The sequence below is a fragment of the Montipora foliosa genome, chromosome 14, assembly GCF_036669935.1.
Source record: "Montipora foliosa isolate CH-2021 chromosome 14, ASM3666993v2, whole genome shotgun sequence".
NCBI classification, from domain to species: domain Eukaryota; kingdom Metazoa; phylum Cnidaria; class Anthozoa; order Scleractinia; family Acroporidae; genus Montipora; species Montipora foliosa.
Genome location: NC_090882.1, coordinates 12,413,334 through 12,434,712, shown reverse-complemented (window position 1 = coordinate 12,434,712; position 21,379 = coordinate 12,413,334). Strand labels below are relative to the sequence as shown.

Below are 21,379 nucleotides of genomic sequence, written 5' to 3'. Positions count from 1 at the left end.
TTGAGGTGAAATCTGATTGGCATGACACAAGATAACATAACTTTTAACAGGTGGGCGGCAGTGGAGTCGAAAAGAAATTGTATCAGGTGTACCTTTTCTAAAGAAAAGTACATGTACACCTGATCACAGGTTAGCTCACAACAACAGGTACATGTAGTATAAAAATATAATATTATTATTAATTTTCAAATCCAACAGCACATGCTGAAAGAACCTAACTAGAAGAAGACCTTTTGGCAAGTTTCAAGAGGTTCGATTTGAATTTGAGGCATTACTCAGTAATTAACCAGTGGTCAACAGAAAGAATCCTAAACATTCTTTAAAGCTAACCTTAAGCCTAATTACATTGTAGGCCTAAACAAACGTTTTTAGGCCTAATGTTAGCATTGGTAAACAGTTGGGGTTGTACCAAAGGAAAATTTCAATATGTGTACGTTTTTAGCAAAATAGTAATGTGCCCAAAATGGCAGACCAAAATTACTAATTTCCAAAACGGATTGAAGTTTTCTGGGCAGGTACAACTGTAGCCGTTTACCAATGCTAACATTGGGCCTAATTAAGTATGATTAAGGTTACCTTTAATAAATGTTTGCGATTATTTCTGTATAATTTCGTTTCGCTTCGTTTCGTTGCGCAAATTTAGTGTATTCAAGCCCATTTCAAACCCAAACCAAATGCATGTAAGTCTATTAAACATCCTAACCACTCGACCACATTGCCTCTAAAAACACTGCCAGACAATACACAGTATAAAGCTTCTATCAGCTTACCAACATTACATTTGCATACATCTGCAATAAAGCACTAGCCATATCGAACACTGCATCACTAGCAAAATTGTCCTATCGAGAAAAATATTCCAAAAAAAAAAATTTCAATAACATTGCACAAGACTTGTTAGTTAGTATCAAATCTATTCAGCAAATTACATTATTTTCTTTCTACAAGGTTTGTATGCATACAGTACATCAAAACCAAGAATAAAAAAAATTTATCAGAAATAAATTTACTTACAATAAAATGTTCAACTTTACAGAAAGAGCCAGCCTAGGATTTCAAAAAAAAGTAAGTTTTAGAGGACCAGTGATTCTGATGAATATTCCAAATATATGATTAGCCAAAATGTTGTACAAATATTACATTTTTAACCCTTTACCTTTTAAGACTGACAATGTTTTTCACAGGACTTCTCACTCCAGACGATTTTACTTGTCAATGGGGGGGCTCTTCAGGGATGAATGGGTTAATTAACGGGGACAGAGTCTTTGGGTGGACCTACATGTAGAACTGATGTTGTTAACCCTCTCCCTTAAGAGTGATACTTATAGATTTTAATCTAACGCCAGATGATTTTATTCATCAATGGGGATCTCTTCAGGGACAAATGGATTAACAACATCTAGATCCACTCAAAACCTCTGTCCCCATTAACCCTTTCCCTCCTAAGAGTGACACTCACAGATGTTACTCTGTCTAACGCCAGACAATTTTACTCGTCAATGGGGGCCTCTTCAGGAATGAATGTCCCCTTTAACAACATCTACAATCTACAATCCAATTCCGTAGCTGGAATGCAAAACAAAGGTCCCTGCAACAAAGCCCATAAATGCGAACTCCCGCACATGGACCCTGCAAACCACCACTGACTGCATTGGCTCAAGTTTAACTTAGCCTAAATTACATTCAGCCACATCGGTCAAGACAATTCCCACTTTTCCCCCTCCCCCCATTACAATGTTGATTTTTCATGGTGTCCGAAGTCAAGAGTAGTTCATCGATTGCATAAATGTTTCAACATTGTCTAGGGGAAGGGGGGGGATGCAACAAAGGCAGCGAAACAATCTTTATGCCTCATATAACGATGGAAGCATGAACAGTAAATTCTCTACTTTTCGGCCAAATTTGACAAGAGCCTCAAAGTCTTTTGACCAGGATTGCAGTGTCCTGTTTGACCCCTTCCATCCTACACACTGAGTAGGACTGTACAAGTAACACTTTCAGATTTTTACTCTGACACCAGGAAAAATTTGAACCACAACATCAATACCAACTGTCTGTACCTTAAGATATTGAAATATACCAGCTGCAGCTTGGAAATGAGTACAAGCAACTTTCATACCCTGTCAGAAAAAGTTGTGTTACATACTGTATGAACACACAAAAACTGAAAATATTATGGTCCATGAATGACTAAGACTTTATTGGTAATTAAAAGTACTTTGAATTACATGTAACTAGTTAAACCAAAAGTTTCATCTCTGTCACAATAATAATTATTATCAGCAAAAGTCAGTGGAGGCAAATGTAGGATGGTTAATCATGTAATGTGCCTGTGAAAAAGATGACCGGCTACATTGTAGTTGACTGGTAACTTGCCAAAGGACAACAGAAATGACTTCAACTTGCAATCACTGTGACACCAGTCTGATGCAATACACATTGAGCAACAAGAAAGCAAGTTGTTTGCCAGACCAGAACCCAAAAGCATTTTAGACCTACATTCACTTTGACAACATCTACAAACTGTATAATACAGTAGCTCTGATTCAGCATGATGCTGGTGACTTCAGTGCTGATCCCTGGCAGGGTTACAGTGGCAAAACGACTACTGGCAGCCATTTTGTCCGTCGAGGTGATTATTGGCTGATAATCCGAGATAGCGAGCCAATGAGAGTGCACAATTTTGTATAATCACCTGTGTATTTATACTAATGCCAGATACATGGATAATTTTACTCGGCAAAGAGTAGCAGTTCAGGAGACATCGGGTTAACAACCTCCAGATCAACTAAAAAACTACAGTACGTCTCCTTTAAGGCATCAGGTTAGCACCACCCAAAACCAAGAACAGTGTACTAAAACTGGCCCATCTAGGCAGTTCCACCTCTGAATGCTGCCCAACTCTCAAGATGGAGGAACCAGAGACGTTTTTTTTTAACATCAAGATGATGTTGATGATTGCTGATGACTTAAATGAGGCCTTCCAAGGCGTAAAGCCAATCAAGTGACATGAGAATTCAAAATGTCAACAACAGTGACAGAGACCTATTTGTAAATAAGTTGCACAACTTAATAAACAGGGACACAACAATTAAACACCAAATATGGACAGCAGGATTTTATGCGCAAAATTTTGCACCAAACATCTAGAGCAGAGGAAATACCGTATTTACCCGTGTATAAGTCGATCCCATGTATAAGTCGACCCCCCATTTTTGATGGCAAAAAAAGCAATTTCTTAATTTATTTGCTAAATGTTCATGGGATACTAATCTTGCATTCTTCGATTTCTGGAACTGTGGATTCACAAAAGTTAAAGGCCTCAAGCGCTTAATAGTTTTGTGGTTCAGCGGTTGTTGTATGTGCAGGCATTTTGTCCTTGAATTTCGAAAAAGTTCTCAGAAAATGGAACATGTAAACCTCAAACTAACCTGTTTCGTTGTTCAAGGATAAAGGGCTTTAGAGGATAAGCACAACATTACAGAAGCAGGAGTCAATCTTTGAAAATAACTTCAAAAACGATGCGAAATGTGCAAGGTTTAATTGGTGCTTGACTTACAAACACAACGCATTGTGCCAGGTTACTAAGCCGTTGAAGGATCGCGTTTTATTTGAAGAAACAAGAATGTTTTTTAGAGCTTTCCGCCTTTGGAAAACAAAAATTTCCAGTGTCTATTTCATATTTGTGCTTGTGAGTATCTTCAACATTTAAAGTAAAACAAATTCTTTTTCATTTCAACTGGAATTGCTTAATTACATTCATTTTGAAGTCTTTTGTCATTCATTTTGAAGTCTTTTGTCCACTGCGTTCGTTATGCCCAAAGACCACATTATGATGTTAATTTTGAATAAATTATTTAGCTGGAACTTGGCTCGAAATCTTTGACCCATGTATAAGTCGAGGGCGATTTTTGGAGCTTCTTTTGAGGCCATAAAAGGTCGACTTATACACGGGTAAATACGGTAATAGTAATATTGAGGAGGTTGCAGGGAAATTCATATAGCAATTGCAACATTTCATGAACATTAAAAAAATATACACTGTCAGGTAGCGACATTTGTTTGTGTTAGTTTCTGCAACATCAACACAACAAGAGTCCACAAGGAGACATGGCTGTCTTAATAAATATTAACAACATCGCTGTCTTAATAAGTATTAATTTGCCCTCATTTACATGTATGGATATACATGTACATTTTAACGTCTCTCTGCAAAGTACTGTACACACAAACCTCTTCTGTTGTTCTGTCCTCATTGCAACCAAGCTGTGAATGAAGAGCAGCTGAAAGAGAACACACCCATATACATGTACAGTGTATACTCAAATAAGTCAAAGAAATGAAAGCATTTTAAAAGCGATCCTATAATACAAAAAATCACTTCTTTTTATTTACATTTGGAAAGTGTGTAACAGAAATATGCCACCAGCAAAAGTTATGCCAGAATTCTGAGGACAAGACTTAGTAAATACAGTCACGTACTAAAAGGGCCTGGAAAGAAAACCTTACCTTCCAGTTAATTGAAATAATATAAAAAGAGAGAAAGAGCACACCTATATTACAAACAAGTTACACAACAATAAGTTAAATTGATAACTATTAATAATTTAATTATTTCAAAATTAATTAAATGTACAAATGTAAGATTAATAAGGTTATTAACAAACTAATAAATCATACAGTAGTTCAAAATAAGAGAACAAATTATCATTGATTGACCACTGCCATTGTATAATTATTGCTTTCCTCCATTCCTAGAGCAATATTGTCTTTTCAGAAGCAGTTTGCAAAAGCACAGCAATGTAAAACTTCTTGCCACAGTCATTTTGCAAAGCACGTGAAACTGTAACGGTTCCAATAGGTGTCGCATAATTTAGGAATTTTTTTCAGGTGACATTCTTCTCATTCTTCTGACATTCAGTTTAGATTGGACTCACCTAAATTATGTAACACGGCTGCTTGTTCAAATTTTGCATCACATAACACTATTGGCTCTTCAGAATAGAGATCAGTCCTAAACAAAAAAGCATACCATAAACTAAGAACAGTGGTGTGGGGGTTATTGTGCCAGAGCCTTGACCCAAGGGTCACCTTCCTTGTGGCCTGGCTCTGTCATGTCACTGTGCTGTTTCCTTAGACAAGAAACTTTGCTCCACCCTATCTCTCTTTACTTCCAGTTACTGCAAACATAATTATTATTGGGGGTAACCCTGTAATGGACTTGCATCCCATCCAGGGAGGGCTGGGGATTGTGCGAAGGGGGGGGGGGGGGCAGCAATACTCCCAGTTTCTTGGGCAAAATTTGACACCAGGAGAAGCTCAGACTGGCTGTGTGGGTCCCAAGGCTTGTGTGCACCTCTTTTACCTTATTTGCTTATTTAGTCGTCCTTGTTTTGAACAAGATTCTGGCTTGGTATAATTTTATTCTTTATCAACCTTGCACTTTAAAGTACTCGAAATAAAAATTAAAATAAAAAACAAGTTGTCGAAGACAGGCAACTAAACCCATGAGTTTGGTTGCCTGATAAATCTGTGGCTGCCCATTATTTGGAACACCCTACAATTAAATGCATGTGGCGTTGAGATGCAATCACATGGTGATCAAGCTTGAATATCTGATAGTTCTTAGTGAATGAGTGAGTGAGTGAAGTCTTTATTGTACAATACTAGAGACTCCATGGATGCCTTGCTTTTTTCAATCACAGTGCGGGATCTTCATGTCCATCAGAGCTTTTTTTTAAACAAGGGTTATGAGATGGGGCCATTTTACAGATGTAATTACAAAGGCAGCACCTTCTCAGGCTCAGTTATTTTAAGACCCTGAGTGTTGGTCCGGCCACAGTTAAACTCTCAACCTCCTGCATAACAGCACTAATGCACTAATGGGACTTTTCCTGTCCTTGTTTGGTCAAGCATTTTTGAATACAAAGATGAGTACCAACCATGTAAATTGAACATTGACTGTTCCTCCATCTTCCATGGGAAATCTCGACTGAAGGAACTGCAGCTGAGCGTAGTAACGTCGCAATGTGCTGCATCCTGAGTGATCACGTGAAGGGCGAAGAGAGGCCTAAATAATTATCAGTAAGTGCATTATACATTTTGCTGATCCTAAGGAGTGGGTTCTTAATTTCTTGGCAATAGTGTGGATTGACACAGATAATACATATTTGCATAGTAATTTAACAATGATGATGATGATAATGATCATAATAGGGGAGATCTGACATGAAGAGAGCATCATGGAATTATTGACAGTTTATTAGAACTATGTGGATTAACCTCCGAAAAAACATACAACAATTAGAATGATTAAGGAAGAGGGAAAAAAAAGAAAGGAAAGGTAGTGAGGTCTAAAAGAAGGTTAAAAGCTTATAACTGGTTACTCTTCTCCTCAGTAACATGACCTAGCATGAATCTATTCTAGCAAACAAATGACTGAGATTGAATTAGAGTGCCAGAAACTAGGGCTGGTCTTTCGTATACCAGATCCGAAATAATTAATGCTCATGAAACAAACGGGCAAAGGAACATAAAAATGCTCAATTAGCAAGGCCTCATTGGACTAACAATGGTTCTTTTGTCCTCGGCCATTTTTGCCCAGTATGTGAAAGTCTCCCCGAAACTAGAAGAAATGACATCATAGGATAAAAGCCAAAAAAGTAGACAGATTATCCATACAAAATGTACCAATTACGGTCTAAAGCTTGTGCAGCAAAGCATAAGGGCTCTACTAATTAGGCAAATTGTAGTTCAAATCAAGTATCATGACATTAGAGGAAATCAAACTGTCTGGCCATGTGAATGAAAGTTGTCATATTTTGGGGGAAAAGCTTTGAAATAAACCATTATGGACTCCATGCACCATTTGATAACATCTTTCCAGACATAACACTTGTTAAATTCAATCATGTACTTGTTACAATACACTGGATCCAATATCATCATCACTACTATGTAATGTACTCGAGCTCAATAGTTCAAACAATATGTGGATTTAAATATATCCTTAGAGTTTGATGGAGCAGTCAAAAACTCCGCACAAATCTTCACGAATTGGACATGATTTTTCGCGTTAATTTGAAGATTTTCACTCGAGGAACCTCATGAGAAAGTTAGGTTCTGTAATAACTTTTAAAAAAAAGTAAGTACGTGTTTCGTCTGCTCAAAAATGCACCTAAAATAATAATTATTTACGATCTATAATTGTTTACTCCACCGTACATACATGTAGACTTTGTATGCGATTAATACCAACGGCAAAAAGGTTTATCAGCAGAACCACGATGCGGAAATATAAAGCGAAGCAGCACTCGGGCGAGTGAATTAAATTCCACCTGGATTGAAGACCTCAAGCTTCGACGGAAATTGACAATTGCAAGCTTCCCTAAAATCGTGATGTAACTAACTGAAATCCACAATTAAGTGACAAAACCCACGATTCTACGGAATTCAGTTTTCGTTAAAAGTTTCAAGCATAAAGTCTATAAGATATTTCCAGACAAACCATGGCCAAAAAGCGCAAAACGGACAAAAAAACTTACCGAACGCAGTTGTTCCAACTGAGAACATTCATTGTTGTAAGAGTCCGCATCTTCGTTATAATGCTCTCGGATATACTAAAAATGAAGAATAATCGTTTATGAAAAAGATAAAAACTAGGTAATCACGTCTATTTTGTTTTACCGATTTCAGTGCGGGTGTAAATTCTGTGGGAAAAGTTTCTTTTAGGTCGACATTTAGCATCAAAGATCGCGGACAACCCTCCATCTTGGTGACGTCATTTTCTGAAGGAGATGACGAAAAACCCAAAACATTTCCATACATGAAGTACTTCTTAGATGGTCAATTTTGTGTGCACTCTATCATGCAGGAGTGGTTACTAAGAAGAGTTCTTCATCAGTCCTAAACGGTAATCGCGTCCATATAAGGTGAGACACTTCGTGACATTTGCGTGGCATGCGCGTTGGCAGGCACTAGAAAAGGGTAGGGAAAGGGAAAGCGCGCGCGAAGCGAGGGGAAAGAGAAAGGAAGAAGCGCCCGCAGCAACGCCATTGTTTTTTTCATTCCTGCCCCCTAAATAAAATGCAAATTGGAGGAAATTGTAATTGTAGTTGTAATTTTTATTATTAATATGCAAATTACAGACATCTTCAAAACGCCTGGCTGTCAAAAAATATCCAATCAAAACCGCTTATCGTTAAAAAGAAAAGAGTTCATGACCTGGTCGTACTCCAACAATGTCTGCAGAGTCAAAGTAGCATTCGGCGCCGAAAACTTGTGCGAACCTTTTACATCGCAGAGACAAGATTCATTTGGCGTTGTGTGGGCTGAACATCTCCGGAATGTAGCGGGATTTTTCCCTCATCCGCTCCTGTACAGTTAAGCTGCAGCAATGCACTAAATTGTATGCAAAGTGCTGTTAGTTCACAAGAAATCATTTCCCCTTTCCCCAGTTCCCTCCTTAGATCCCTCCCGGTTTCCCTCCTTCTCCCTCCCCTTTTAACGCCTGCCACGTAGGCTGGGTTAGCGCTAATCAGCAATAAATACCATGGAAACTTATAGATTTTGACACCTATTAGCAAACTGCTAGCGCAAACCTGGTTTTGACAGATAAACAACACTCTGTTTAGGCAGAGAACAACTGCTGGGTTTGGCACTGATCTCTTGTGATTAAGGTTAAGCACTGTCTCGAAATGGTTAGCTTTCATAAATTGTCCTGGTGACACCATATTTTTAAAAACTTGGTTAAACTTTAGTAAAATCGTTTGATACTTTATATGCACCTTATCCATTCTAGTCACGACTATATTGTTAATCGTTTCCACATTCCATCGAGTCGATCAAAACAAACAAAAAACAAACAAACCAAAATTAATTAACTATTTGCTTTAGTATAACTTTCCTGACCTAGATGATAAGTTTGAAAAAAATCGATAAATTTTGAAGGTAAAATAGAGATGATTCAGTTTCTATTCTGTCATCCCATCCGGCCTAACTTATGCGCGTGCGCTTGTACAAGTTGAGCCAAAAACGTGGAAATTATTTTCATTTCAATGATCAAGTAGGAATAACAAAAACCATGAAGGATCACCTTTACTCAACGTCGAACTAAGAAGTTCGTGATCAGTGGACTATCAATAAGACTACCGCTCGGACTGATCAAACAGCTAAAAGATCAGTTAAGTGCAGTATTTCCACTGGGTAATTTAAATACAATGAACATTCCTACATTTATATTATTCTTGGAAGGAAGTGATATAGTAGGAGACTTAACCACGGTCACTTTTTCCCCAACGACTGCAAGCGAAAGTGACGTGTTTTCCGGCCCTAACCTTAACCACTACATCTCACGGTATTTTCTACAACTTTACTCATAGATACTACTCCGGAAAACTTCTTCTTCCCGTGAATAGAGAAACTAGCCGTTTACAAACATTTCAAACATTCATTTCAAATATTTTTTTATCATGCAGGTACTAACTTACCAGTGAGAACACGTTTGTCAACCTCACAGGTTGCCGATAACCTGTTACTGCCCTCCCATCTTGTTATGATACGATTAGTCCACGGCAGTTATTGCACATTTATGGGGTCAATATTGATTACACTCGGTCGAGAGCTACTTGGTTATCTCCATATTGTTGCCGTATAGCGAGGTCAGCTTAATGCACCTTATGTAACTAGTAATTCAAACTTTCAAAGATTTATTTGATCGAGCTCTCTTTATCACATGCAATTTGACATCATTTAAGAAAAATATTTAGAAGCGCGGGTACAATAATTCCAAAATTCCAGTGAGCGATGTTTCCTACAAAGACCAAAGGTTATCAAGTCGAGTGAAAAAAGTTGTGTAACTTGACTTGAGTAAAGCTCGAATGCAAGTATCACTCTCTTAAGAGCTTGTATCGAAAGAAATGTGTTGCCGGCTTTAGCCCTTGATGAATTGAATAAGCATTGTAACTGTAGGGCGTGACCACACAAAGTGAATCTGAAATTAAGTTATGATACTTGAGTGAGATGTTCAAGAGGAGAAACTGTACATGACTGCAACAAAAATTTTACACATGATATCGATGTGCCAGTCTTAACGTCGATTGGAGTCTCGAACTGACAATAAGCCGCCTTGATTTATAATTTCACTTATCAACATTATAACCGTTTAATAAGCTATCAAATGTGGCAATACAGAAGGTTTTTCGATCATGAAAAGGTCCATTAAAATTGGAAAACTAAGAATACGCATGCTCAAATGGAATCGCTTCGAAGCGACCTTCAAACCTTCAGTCCTGAACTGTTTGGGCACGGAAATAGCATCTCGAATATCAAAAGAGGAACTCCTTATCTCGTCTCAAACGATGAAGAATATTTGTAACTACAGATAACGTCGATATGCAATAGACTGACTATTGTTGGGAAGATTTTTCTGGTGTAAATGCGATAAATTTGCGAAGCTAAGGACTTGCGTCTGTGCCAACGGAAGTGAATAATGCACCCGAAAGTGTACGTATTTATACCTCTTTTGTCAATATTTCATTGTATAAAATTGTACATTGTACATAGGCCGGAAAATGAGGCTTCCTTCCCTTTCAATAAGCACAATTCAATGGTGTTTGAGACATCTGTAACAAAGACACTTCTTCGTTAAAATGGAGGGGTCTCGATTACATTTACAGTTAACTTGTGTCCTCGAGAACAAAGAAACATCGTAAGTTTATTTTTTTCGACAAATAAACGAGCCACGTAGTGGTGTAAACACCTTCGGGCTCGCAGCCACTTGCCACCAATTTAGAACATACTTCAATTGCAAAGAAAGGTGTTAACCGCAGCATGCAAACCGACTCTTTTATCTCTCTATGTTTTTCATCGCTGGCGACAGTTTTGGTACAGTGTTAAAAAACTTAACTCCAAGTATCTGTTCTTTGAATTGCACTATTTCTCATTTACAATTAAGACGTCCTTACTTAATTATCTTCCTAAAAAACGGATTATTTTTTGAGCATAATTCTTCTCTGGTCATTATTTTCTTTGCGGAATTTTCAGCTAAGCTTTTGTGTTAGTAGGATATCTAAAAACTTCATACAAATTTTCCAATTTTTTCAATTTTCGCCTCAAACTTACATCTAAAGCATTGCATGCTCCTTCCTAGGCACGTTTAAGTACTGAGGTTTCAGTATTAAAAATAAAGAATTGAATAAGCGTTCATCGAAATAATGATGCGAAAGTAACACGCTTCGAGGTTAGAATTCTCTGCATGACAACTGATGCGGCTTAGATTTCGAGTGCATCATCACGCTCCAGGGAACAGAAATTAGCCAAAGTTTAGTACCCTTAGATACATTCTCGTAGTAAACTGGAAAATAATGAGGGAAGGACAGACTTACTATCTACCCTAATGTGGCGACCTTGTACTCGGCCACAGAACAGAAATATACCAAAACTCGGAACACAGTTTGAACTCCTTTTGGATGTATAGACACCGGGCATTTGTTATATGAGAGGTATTTAGCGCTACGTTTAGCGACAAGAAACTTATCATTCGGTATTGTTCAGGTTTGGACATGATTCGTGTGTTGTGTTGTTCAAAAATAACTGTGTAAATGACGGTTCGTGTGTGTGTTGTTCAATAAACAGCTGTGATTATATTAAAAAACCATGAGACAAAAATGATTTTATTATAGAGGCAGATTATGGTTTTCTGATATATGAACGACAAGTCAGTAAGTATACCGACAGCCTTCTAGTGTGGTGTTAATAAAACAAAGGAACAAAGATTAGGAAGCCAGCCAAACTAACGAAATCCAAGAATAAATGCTTGTTAATCCCCAGGCAAACAGCTCCTTGCAAAAATACCCCCTTCAAGATTGAAGAAATTGGAAACACAAAGAACGTTATTAAACCAAAATAGCGCATACAGGTTCTCCCACGTTGAAGGACAACATAACAAAACGAATTTAATCAAATCCTCTGAATCTCTGACAACAAAATGTAAACGTTTCAACGGTAATTTAATTTGCCGTTTTATTTCCTTAATTGAAGTTTTCATGCGTTTCTCAATTGGAACATTTATATGTAAGGAAGCAGGCAAAAAAGGTCTATATTGAGGATGTGGAATTTCTAAAAAAGGTTTAAGGGCCGGAGACAGAATAACGACAAATGCAATTAGAAAGATAATTAAGCAATTACACGCCAATTCTATTCCCGCTCCTAGTTTGCAGATTATTGAAGTTTTACCGCCAAAGGATTACAAAAAAATCAACCAAGGTGTCAAAACATCAAAGCCTTTGACATCACGCTCTTGAAATCTTTTAATTTTGCGCTAAAACCAATGTAAAAGGACTTAACAACAACACTTAAACTTCACGATTATGTGGAAGGATTGTTTGATATTAATACCAAACACGGGACTGTTCAATTAAAATAAGTTGAAAACATAAGGTAACAAGCCGTATGGACCCGTGGGGCAGTAGATATGGGGTATGTAACCCTAACACGAGGCTAAATACTGCCGAAAATTTTTGCCACACGTACATTTCCAATGTCACTCCAAAGTCCTTATGTTTTAAGAGGCTGTTTATCGAAAACAAAAGAGTTCAAAATGAGGTTAAGTTTGCGGCTAGACTTTTAGTTGATCATACAGCAAGACAGACCTCTTAAACAGCTAAAATAACAAGTGCCCGGGTTCGTGCATTACAAACCTCCAAAATCGCCGAGGAGGGGCTGAAAGCTCTGGCACTGCCAATCAAATTAGCGATGACTGAACGATTTGCGAATTATCTTCAGAGCAATTAGTAAAGACGTTGCACTGTCAGTAAAAGTATCACCTTCGGGACTGATTGACTCGAATCCCTGTGTTATTTTAATCAAAACTCGATTATCAATCAGGGTTCCCATTGGTCGATTCCAGATGAGTTGTCCCCGGTCGGTTAACTGGCTCGTCGTCGTTGACAAACGCCTCTTATGACGTAACGAATTAACACTGTAAGTAATTCGTAAATCCCTTTTGGATACAAAGCGCTACGCTTATTGAGTCAATTGGTCAGTTAGTGTGTATCAGTGACGGCCCTGAAGGCATTCTCCTCACCTTTAGCTTCCGGCTGTTTTATTGAGCGAGCTGCGATTTAAGTGTCCAACGTTTATCGATCTTCGGTTGTAAATAATTCGGGTCAAAAGGATTATGGCCGCTTTCAGATCTTCCTTCACCATTGAGAGCATTCTTTCGCGGCCAACCCATCAACGATGCATACCGTTTACGATTCCACACCCGTGTCCAATAATCACCACTACGGCACCGGGTTTCATCGGTACAGTACTTTTCTTTCTTCAAATGATTTTGTTGCATCTCAACAGGCAGATGGGTTTCAGTCTCATCTCTCGTTACGCTATGCGCCTCATCTGTTATACGTGTGCCGATTACACGGCTCTGTTGCAGATTAGGCCGAAATTTTCCCTCCTCCTCTTCACGTGGTATCATTTTAAGATCATTACAACGAATCAAGGACTTAAACGATTTGTTGCTCTCTGATTCCCACTAACACTTTAATTCTTTCCATTTTAGATACACTTAAACTAATAGCGATCAGTTAAGGTTTCAACATTTTACCGCGATGCACATCTAACAGATGGTTACCATTCTTGCGAGAAATCCACATCAGTGAAGATTATCAGACCGGACGGCTCTTCGTCTTCGTTCTTATTTTAGCTTATTTTCATGTTTGAGCGTAATTATTTTTCAGGGTTTCCGCGCTTTGGTGATCTTCTTCGTTCGCAGCCAAAACGCAAACGGCGACACCGTACAATATTTACAGAGGAACAGCTTGACCTTCTTGAAGGAACCTTTCAGAAAACACACTACCCCGACGTGATTTTAAGAGAAGAGCTTGCTATTAAAGTGGCCTTAAAAGAAGAACGCGTCGAGGTGAGTTAATTTATGAACTGTGAACGACATATTAAAGCTCTCGGTTACTTCAAACGACCTCAACCTACTCAAACCACATCTATTATTTTCGTCTACGGTCTTTGCTTAATTTTCCACTAACAATTCTCAAAGAGAGAAAGCAAACAGTTTTTTATTAGTACACAAACGATTCCACTCGTCAATTGACGTGTTTAATGTCGCTGGGCACTGATCGCGGAAAACGGGTTGTAAAGGCAACGCGGTCAATACACCTCCTTTATCGGAGGAAACCAAAACTATGCCTAAGACCAGGTAATTCTTGAACGTCAAGTTATATGAAATACAACTAATCTGCATTTGTTTCAAAATATTAGCTGACGAAAAATATTGGTGAATTATTCGCATACTTTTGCCACAGTTCTCTCTCTCTCTCTCCAAACAAAAGTGCCCCTCCAGCACAAGTGTTTTTGCGCACAATTTGTCTATAAAGAGGACGACTGATGCATGTAGATTTTGAAACACAAACACCGTCTCACCTTACTATATGCCATGGCTGACCTCACTAAGGACGCCGCAGTTTCATCTTAGTAATTGTGGGGTAAATACGATAGCATATTGCTGTCAAACTTTAAAGATTAATGATTACACTCCAACGCCACTAAGATCAAGGCACGTCCAAACTTTTGATTGACATGGGTGTTCACTCTTTGGGTTCGGGCAACACACCCGCTTTGTGTAACTGGTCTTCGATCGTAGAGTATGCCATATTCCATAACATGGAAGTGTTGTTGTTGTCCTCTTGAACGACTGAAATGATCTTTGAAGACTAAGGCGTGTTTCCAGTAAGACAGCCGGATTCATGGATTTGTGAAGGCGTCGTTTCGCACAAATCGAAAACAACAGCAACTTTGCCGAGTCCAGATGAGACATCTTAGATCAGGTACTTGCCTTTCCATTTTGTTAACTGTTCACCAAGTGTCCTTGACTCACATGTTAAGCCCTCTGTGATTGTGTCGAGTTTAATAATACCTGCAATTTCTCTCTTAACAACCAGTACAATTGATTTTGAGAGAACGGTCTTTTCGACGCCAATCTGACGTGCCATTATGCACTGTCCAAATGGCGCAAGCAGGCACCCATTTCTCGACGAGTCGTTTTCGTCAGCTTTGCAATTTATTAACATCATAAAATACTATCCGCGAACTTTTTTTCGAAGGCAAAGGATAAAAAAGGTACACCTTTGAAGTTTGATGTTAAGACACTGGCCATCTCCGTGTTGTGACAAAGCGATTTTCACCAATGGCGACCTCAAGTCTTGAAAATGTGTGAATTCTCGCGCCTTATAAACCCCGGCTACTAAATCTTTAATTAAATCAACTAAGTCGTGCTTTGCTCTAGACACTTCAAAGTCGACAACAAACTAGTTTGTTACAAAAAAGGAAGCATTAGCGATTGCTTTATTTGTGAATAAATCAAGCTTAGCAGGGAAGAGTCTTCCTCATTTGGCGACTTTCACCATCAAAGTACGTTATAAAATTCCTTCTCTTCACTTGGAATATCATTCAGATAACTTTTACACTTGATCCTAAAGCGTCTTTTTTGCCAAAGGTATGTACTGGGTCGTGAGTAAAAATAAATAAAAAGGAGGTTTTAGAGAAGAGAGTGGAACAATTCCTTCAAACATTTCGAAAAAGTGCTCTCAAAGAAGCAGCGACCCAGCATCTCGTTTTCTTTGAGGACGGTTCAATGTCCCTTTTTCGACACTTTTTGTAAAAACGTCTTTAACAACTCGCGTACGTCTTTTCTCAGTACAACGCAACTGCCTTTTTTGGGGGGAAAACAAGTCCTAAGACAGCTTTATGGATCTTTGAGGGAAGCTTGAACGCGTTGTCGGCCGCTATTGTTCTTCTCGTCATGAAATTCAAGCGATAGCGAAACTCGTGTAGCTTCTGTCGGTGGCTGTGTCTGTTACTCAGACTACAAAAATGATTGCGTATTATTGACTTGCTTTTCAATGAATTCAACACAGTCATGCAAATTCGTAACAAATGAAAACATCACTTAAAAAAGATCCATCTTTTTGTGTGGAGCGGGCTTTTACGATTAAGTAGTTTACAAGCGAAGAATTGTTCTATTTGCATGGTGAAAGGGATTCGAAGAGTAATATATAATTTATCGTTTGTTAAATATTATATCATCAAAAGTTTCTTTTTACCTTTACAATTAAAACTCTCATAGTATTTACAAACGTCTCCTGTATTGTTTTTACTGCAAAACGATAAAAAGTGAGTAAAATGTAATCGAGAGTCGTCGTTTTCTGGTGGAGTAATGACACGGAAGCCCCTGCGTGGTTTCTTCACTGGAGCATAGTCTAACGAATATGGATAGACAGTAATGATAGCAACAAAGCCATATATTATTCTTTCCGAAAATACTCAGATCGTTTTTTAACAGGAAGACTGAGTTTTTCGATGATCAGTCTTGCATACCATGTGATGGAATCTTAAGTTCACACCACATTAATTATCCACCCACTGCGTGGCGTCAACTGTTGGAATCGGCTCGGTTTGTTGCCGGGGACAACATAAAATAAACTGTGGTTCATAATTCAACCAGTTTACACTCGTGTGTTTCGAAAAGGCGACATATTTTATTGTCAAGACTCTTCTTTAATATCGTGAAGTGACTTTGTCTTCCGGCTTTGTCGTTCGATTAACCTAGGGAGAAGACGGCGGAAAATTTGTTTTCAATGTAAGAAAAATTCTCCTCTCTTGTCGCCAGTTCTATAAGGATGCTAGTATTTCGACACGATCGAGTGATTCCCATTTTAACTCTTCATACATGGATGCTGACTGCATACAATGGTTAAGGGCCATTTCAGTTTGATTGAGTGCGCATTAAAGCGTGCTACTAGTTGAATGATTTCTTCACCTAGGGCAAGTCCGACTTCCATGATACTTACATAGAACAAGCCTAGCACTAGTAAATTGTTTCCAAACAAACTCAAATAGTTGTGCAAATCGTTTTTCTGAGAAGTTACAGATTTCTCAGGGCGCTTTTCTGGCCTATCAGTTCTGTCAAATGGAAAGCGCCCTCAGTTTTTCTCTGATAATGTGCGGTGTGTCTTTCAGTTTGTGACTTGCTCAAAGGTTAATTCCTCATTGTTTGTTCTTTGCAAGTGTAATGCGGAGGTTTTTTTTCAGCTAGTAGTTCCACAACGTTGATCAGTATCTCACGCGTTATGTTTAGAAATGAAGGAGATTAGATGCAGAGCCAATTCTGACATTCAACTTGAAGTGCCCCGTTAACTACAAGCATTTGCTACCCGGCTGTTTTAAACAATAAAATGTGTTTCAGTGCTAGCCTTATATCTATGTTAATATTAATGCAGCTTTCTATCTTCACTCGCAGAGCAGAGAAAAGATTGGGCAAGACTTTGTGACTTTATTGTCTGTATTCCCAGACACGAGTGGCATTGTAGGTTGGGGAGAACAAGCTTATTAAAAACAGCGTGCACCAAATTCAGTACTTGCATTTCTTCACATATCTGTCTCTCGTCGTTATATATTTTGTCAATGGTTGACTTTTCAATTAAAGAAAAACAATATTTTTCATATGGAGATTTATAGATCCATGTGCAATTGTTTTTTTAATGCCGTTCTTGGTTACTAGTAAAAAAAAGTTAAATCTTTATCTGTGATGATTACCCCATTTGTTATCTTATTTTGTCAAATTATTCCAGTTGCCATGTCCTGGAAAGGCAATCAATCCACTGATACCTCGGAGATAAAAATTCATCCCTTCCAAGGTGTATTGACAAAAAGATGACAAGTCAGTAACCCGTGTAGTTACTGATTAATTCAATAAGGTCAAAAACTTGGACTAATTGCCGGAGCAGACTTTTGCTTCCAATGAGATTTGGAGAAGCATGTAATTATCGGGTTTTTTGTCTCATACAGGTTTGGTTCAAGAATCGAAGAGCGAAATGGAGAAAGCAAAAACGCGAGGATCAGGAAGCAAAAAGGAAAAAATCGGAGAATTTCAAAGCAAAATCAACAACAGACATCCCAAAAGCGACAGATGACAGATCTCCAACTGCAAGGAACAGAGAAAATGAAAAAGACAATTCGCGCATTGTACATGGAAGTAAAACTAGTGAGTCATTAGGATCCACGCAAATCGAATCCCTTACAAAGTCTGCAAAATTTGAAGAAAATTTTAACGGCAGACCGGACCGTTCTCCTACAACGAATAGAGAAGCTTAGATTGATACTATGTAATATAGCCTTTCCAAATAATGTTTACAGTCACAATGTTGAGTGAAACTGAAAATGATCTCAGTTTTACATTATAACGAAAACAACTGAAAAGGATAATTTTCATTTTGGACTTAATGATCTTTCCCACACGTAGATTAGTCAACAACGATCTACTCGTATTAAGTAAAGTAAAGTAAAGTAAAGTAAAGTAGACCTTATTTAACGTCGATAACTCGTAACAGTAACTTTTAATCACTGACAAACCTGAGGTCGACGGTGCGCTCATTTTACTCCCCCCTCGCCATCAGTGCTCCGTTTTACGGGTATTTAAAGCTACTTAGCTACACGGAAAGGAAAGGAGTCGAAACAAGGATGCGAGATCCGGGAATCGAACTCAGGACCTCTTGTACCAAGGCCGCGCACTAACCGACTGTGCCATCCTTGCTCCTTAAGTTGATAAGATCTCTTTTGAATGCTTTCCTTTTAATTTCATCCCGAGTCAAAAACTAGTACTGCTCATCGCGAGTCAAAAACTAGTACTGCTCAGTACTGCAGCTTTCATTTGAATGGTCACACTTCAGGATTTCATCCACTGACTCAAAAGGCGGAACCAATTTGTACAGCCTAATAAACAAAATCAAAGGAAAGTACTGCTCAATGGCTTTCACTTGAATAGTCACACTTTAGGATTTCATCCACAGATAAAAACCGGCGTTAGAACCACGTGACCTCGTAAAACGTAGGAGTTAGGATTGCACAATAGGTTAGTGCGCTGCCTTCTATGCGAGAGGTCCCGCGCCGAGTTCGATCCCTAGCGACCTCATATCCTTGCTTCGACGTCTTTCCATTCTGTGTAGCTTCAGGTAGCTTTAACCTTAAAAACGGAGCACTGATGGAAAGATGGGGGATAAAATGAGCGGTCCATCGGCTTCCCGGGAGAATACCCTCTAGAGGGTAAAGGAACGTCCGACGTTAAATAAGGTTTACCTACCACGTAACAAACAGTACTAATTAAGAACAATACTTAGCACCTTCTGTTTAGCGTTCAAAGCCATACCAAGTCCATCCTGCTCTTTATTCTAAAAGCACCAAGGTTGAATCAGATTTGGATTTATGCTTATGCTTTATACACTTAATCCACAATATTCTAAAAAGTAGCCAGGCAATACTTTGGAATATGGCACGTCGCCTCGAGAATTGATGTTAGGAGAAAAGTAAACATATTAGCATACATGACCGCAGTTAATATTTATTTCCACATTTTGCAAGCAATGTAAATAAAATAAACTCTTTTCTTAGTTTATATGTTCATCAAGAGTCTTAATTTAATTAGTCCATTTACAGAACCGGAAGGGAAAATGTTTGTTTAACTCTAGGGAAAACAGAAGGTGTCCTACTTCAGTTTGTTCCTTTGTACTTCCTTTTTTTCCCAGAAAACTTCACCATATGTAGAAAATTAACTGATTTACAAAGAAATATGAGAAAATTTGCATATTTGATGAACAAAAAGGATTCATTTTCAGGCTCTACACAAGCCTTTTACGTTTTAATAGTTTTCTTTGCCTTTCCCTACAAAAGATCAACGAGCTGTGAGGATAAATTTTTCATTTTCTCACCTCACAGTGTCCCTCACAGTTGCAAGCGCCTTCTATTCCAGTTTATTCGTTCCTGAGTAAAATCAGAGATTTAGCGACATGTTTACGGCGAACAGCAAGAATAAAAAGAAGAAATTGCCAAAAATCAAAGAAACTTGTTTTACTGCAGTTCATTTCTTGGCTCTTATCTTCAGACATCTGGCAATTGCTCATGAGAATTCCAATGCTTTTAAAACGACATTAATAATTCATAAGCGAAACAGCCAATCAGATCATCGACAAAATGTCACGTGCATGAGCTTTAAACCCAATAAAACACTCCTCATTAACATTCTTTATATAAAGAATACAAAAAGGCATAGCTTGTTTTTTTTATATGGTTATGTTCTCCTCTCATAATTTGGATCTCTGTTCGGACTCCCGAGAAACAGGCTTTTTGGGGGAATGTTTTTGAAGCCGTTCAAAAAACTCGCAGCACGTTTTTTATCGGGTCTAAAAACACTCTCGGCTACGACTCGTGTTTTTAAACCCGATAGAACACGGCTGATTGCTTTTTAAACAGTACATGACGAAGAGTTGCCCGACGTTTTGCTGTTTAAACGCGAAGAAGCACTATACAAGGCGTGGTGCCATAGGCACATGCGGATGACTTGTCAATCAAACGTGGTCGCATATACAGCTATGTGGCAATTTGTGTAATACAAAGCCTCTAATGGCAATGTGTCCGAAATATGTTAATGAGATGTTATCTTTCGTCGTTTCATTTTAATCCCTCATCTCTTTTTCTTGCGCTGGAAATATGTCTTAGGGGTTTGTTGATCGCCATCTTGGATAATCAGTCGCACTTAAACGAATTCCAACAAAAGCAAAGCGTGAAGAAACCACTTTTAATTTTAAGTGCACAGTTTCATGAAAACTTGCAAACGCAGTCAGACCTTTGTTCTGAACGATTAGGCGTTTGGGTTCTGCATTGCATCGTGGTCAGCGAAATCGAAAAGCCGCCTCGGCTTTGTAAAATGTTACTGATCCTCTAAAAAAATATTACTTTAAGAGGCAAATTCGGAATTCCACAAATTTACCAGCAAAGAATTTCCCTAATGGCACTCAAGGGAGGTCGAAAATTAATACTGTGATAAAAACGACAAAGGGGTTTCATTGTCGAAAAAAGCCGGAAGTTGAATTTTACGGGCTTCGCAGAGATGGAGTTAACAAATTCCTTATTGACCGGTTTGGAGTCGCCCATATGAATTGTCCGACTCGAGAATAAGACATTCAAACCACCATTTTATCAACTGACTTAATTTATCGGCCAGTGACGTGACCAGTTGGTGAGGGTTCAACATAATGCAAAAAGTGTTAATCAACAAATGTTGATCAGTGTGTCACTATCTTCTGAAGATTGGAAAACGATTGAGTAATGCCATTAAATTAATGCCAACTGGTTGAAAGGAATGGAGTCGTCTCTGCTTTCCTTCAACTTCGTTTAGCAACATGTAGAAATTGCATTTAGCATGACGTGATTGATTAATCAACTTCATCCAAGGAAATAATCCCAGAAAACCCTTCAAATTACTCTGAGTTCCTTAATGTCGGGTGTATAAATAAATTAGATACAGATTTTTAAAGTT

The 21,379-nt window shown here is 38.3% G+C and overlaps 2 protein-coding genes across 3 annotated transcripts in view; one reads left to right on the top strand and one right to left on the bottom strand.

The window, feature by feature from the left end:
* Nucleotides 1-7,793, bottom strand: part of LOC137984632 (uncharacterized) — a 45,990-nt gene extending 38,197 nt beyond the window's left edge. The window contains exons 1-8 of the mRNA XM_068831832.1: nucleotides 7,687-7,793; nucleotides 7,545-7,619; nucleotides 5,943-6,070; nucleotides 4,938-5,014; nucleotides 4,234-4,283; nucleotides 2,061-2,120; nucleotides 1,015-1,047; nucleotides 771-842 (exon numbers count right to left, since the gene is read on the bottom strand). Of these exons, the coding sequence (XP_068687933.1) occupies nucleotides 771-842; nucleotides 1,015-1,047; nucleotides 2,061-2,120; nucleotides 4,234-4,283; nucleotides 4,938-5,014; nucleotides 5,943-6,070; nucleotides 7,545-7,619; nucleotides 7,687-7,770 (579 nt within the window). The 5' untranslated portion in view covers nucleotides 7,771-7,793. The remainder of the gene's footprint in view (nucleotides 1-770; nucleotides 843-1,014; nucleotides 1,048-2,060; nucleotides 2,121-4,233; nucleotides 4,284-4,937; nucleotides 5,015-5,942; nucleotides 6,071-7,544; nucleotides 7,620-7,686) is intronic.
* Nucleotides 7,794-13,021: 5,228 nt separating this feature from the next.
* LOC137984714 (homeobox protein goosecoid-like) lies at nucleotides 13,022-19,977 on the top strand. 2 transcript variants are annotated; one of them, XM_068831974.1, is made up of 3 exons: nucleotides 13,022-13,304; nucleotides 13,737-13,918; nucleotides 17,857-19,977. In XM_068831974.1, the coding sequence occupies exons 1-3, from the start codon at nucleotides 13,178-13,180 to the stop codon at nucleotides 18,160-18,162; spliced, it is 615 nt and encodes a 204-aa protein (XP_068688075.1). In that variant the 5' UTR covers nucleotides 13,022-13,177; the 3' UTR covers nucleotides 18,163-19,977. The 2 variants fall into 2 exon arrangements, 1 of the variants encoding a protein (XP_068688075.1); XR_011119157.1 differs by lacking the exons at nucleotides 13,022-13,304; nucleotides 13,737-13,918 and adding an exon at nucleotides 14,609-14,837 and having other exon boundaries at nucleotides 17,857-17,994.
* The last annotated feature ends 1,402 nt before the right edge of the window (nucleotides 19,978-21,379 follow it).

Bases quoted from the DNA above. Each gene is read 5' to 3' on its own strand.
- LOC137984714 (XM_068831974.1), top strand. From the start codon at position 13,178: ATGGCCGCTTTCAGATCTTCCTTCACCATTGAGAGCATTCTTTCGCGG. The intron at 13,305-13,736 runs GTACAGTACTTT...ATTATTTTTCAG, and splicing joins TACGGCACCGGGTTTCATCG to GGTTTCCGCGCTTTGGTGAT. The intron at 13,919-17,856 runs GTGAGTTAATTT...TGTCTCATACAG, and splicing joins TAAAAGAAGAACGCGTCGAG to GTTTGGTTCAAGAATCGAAG.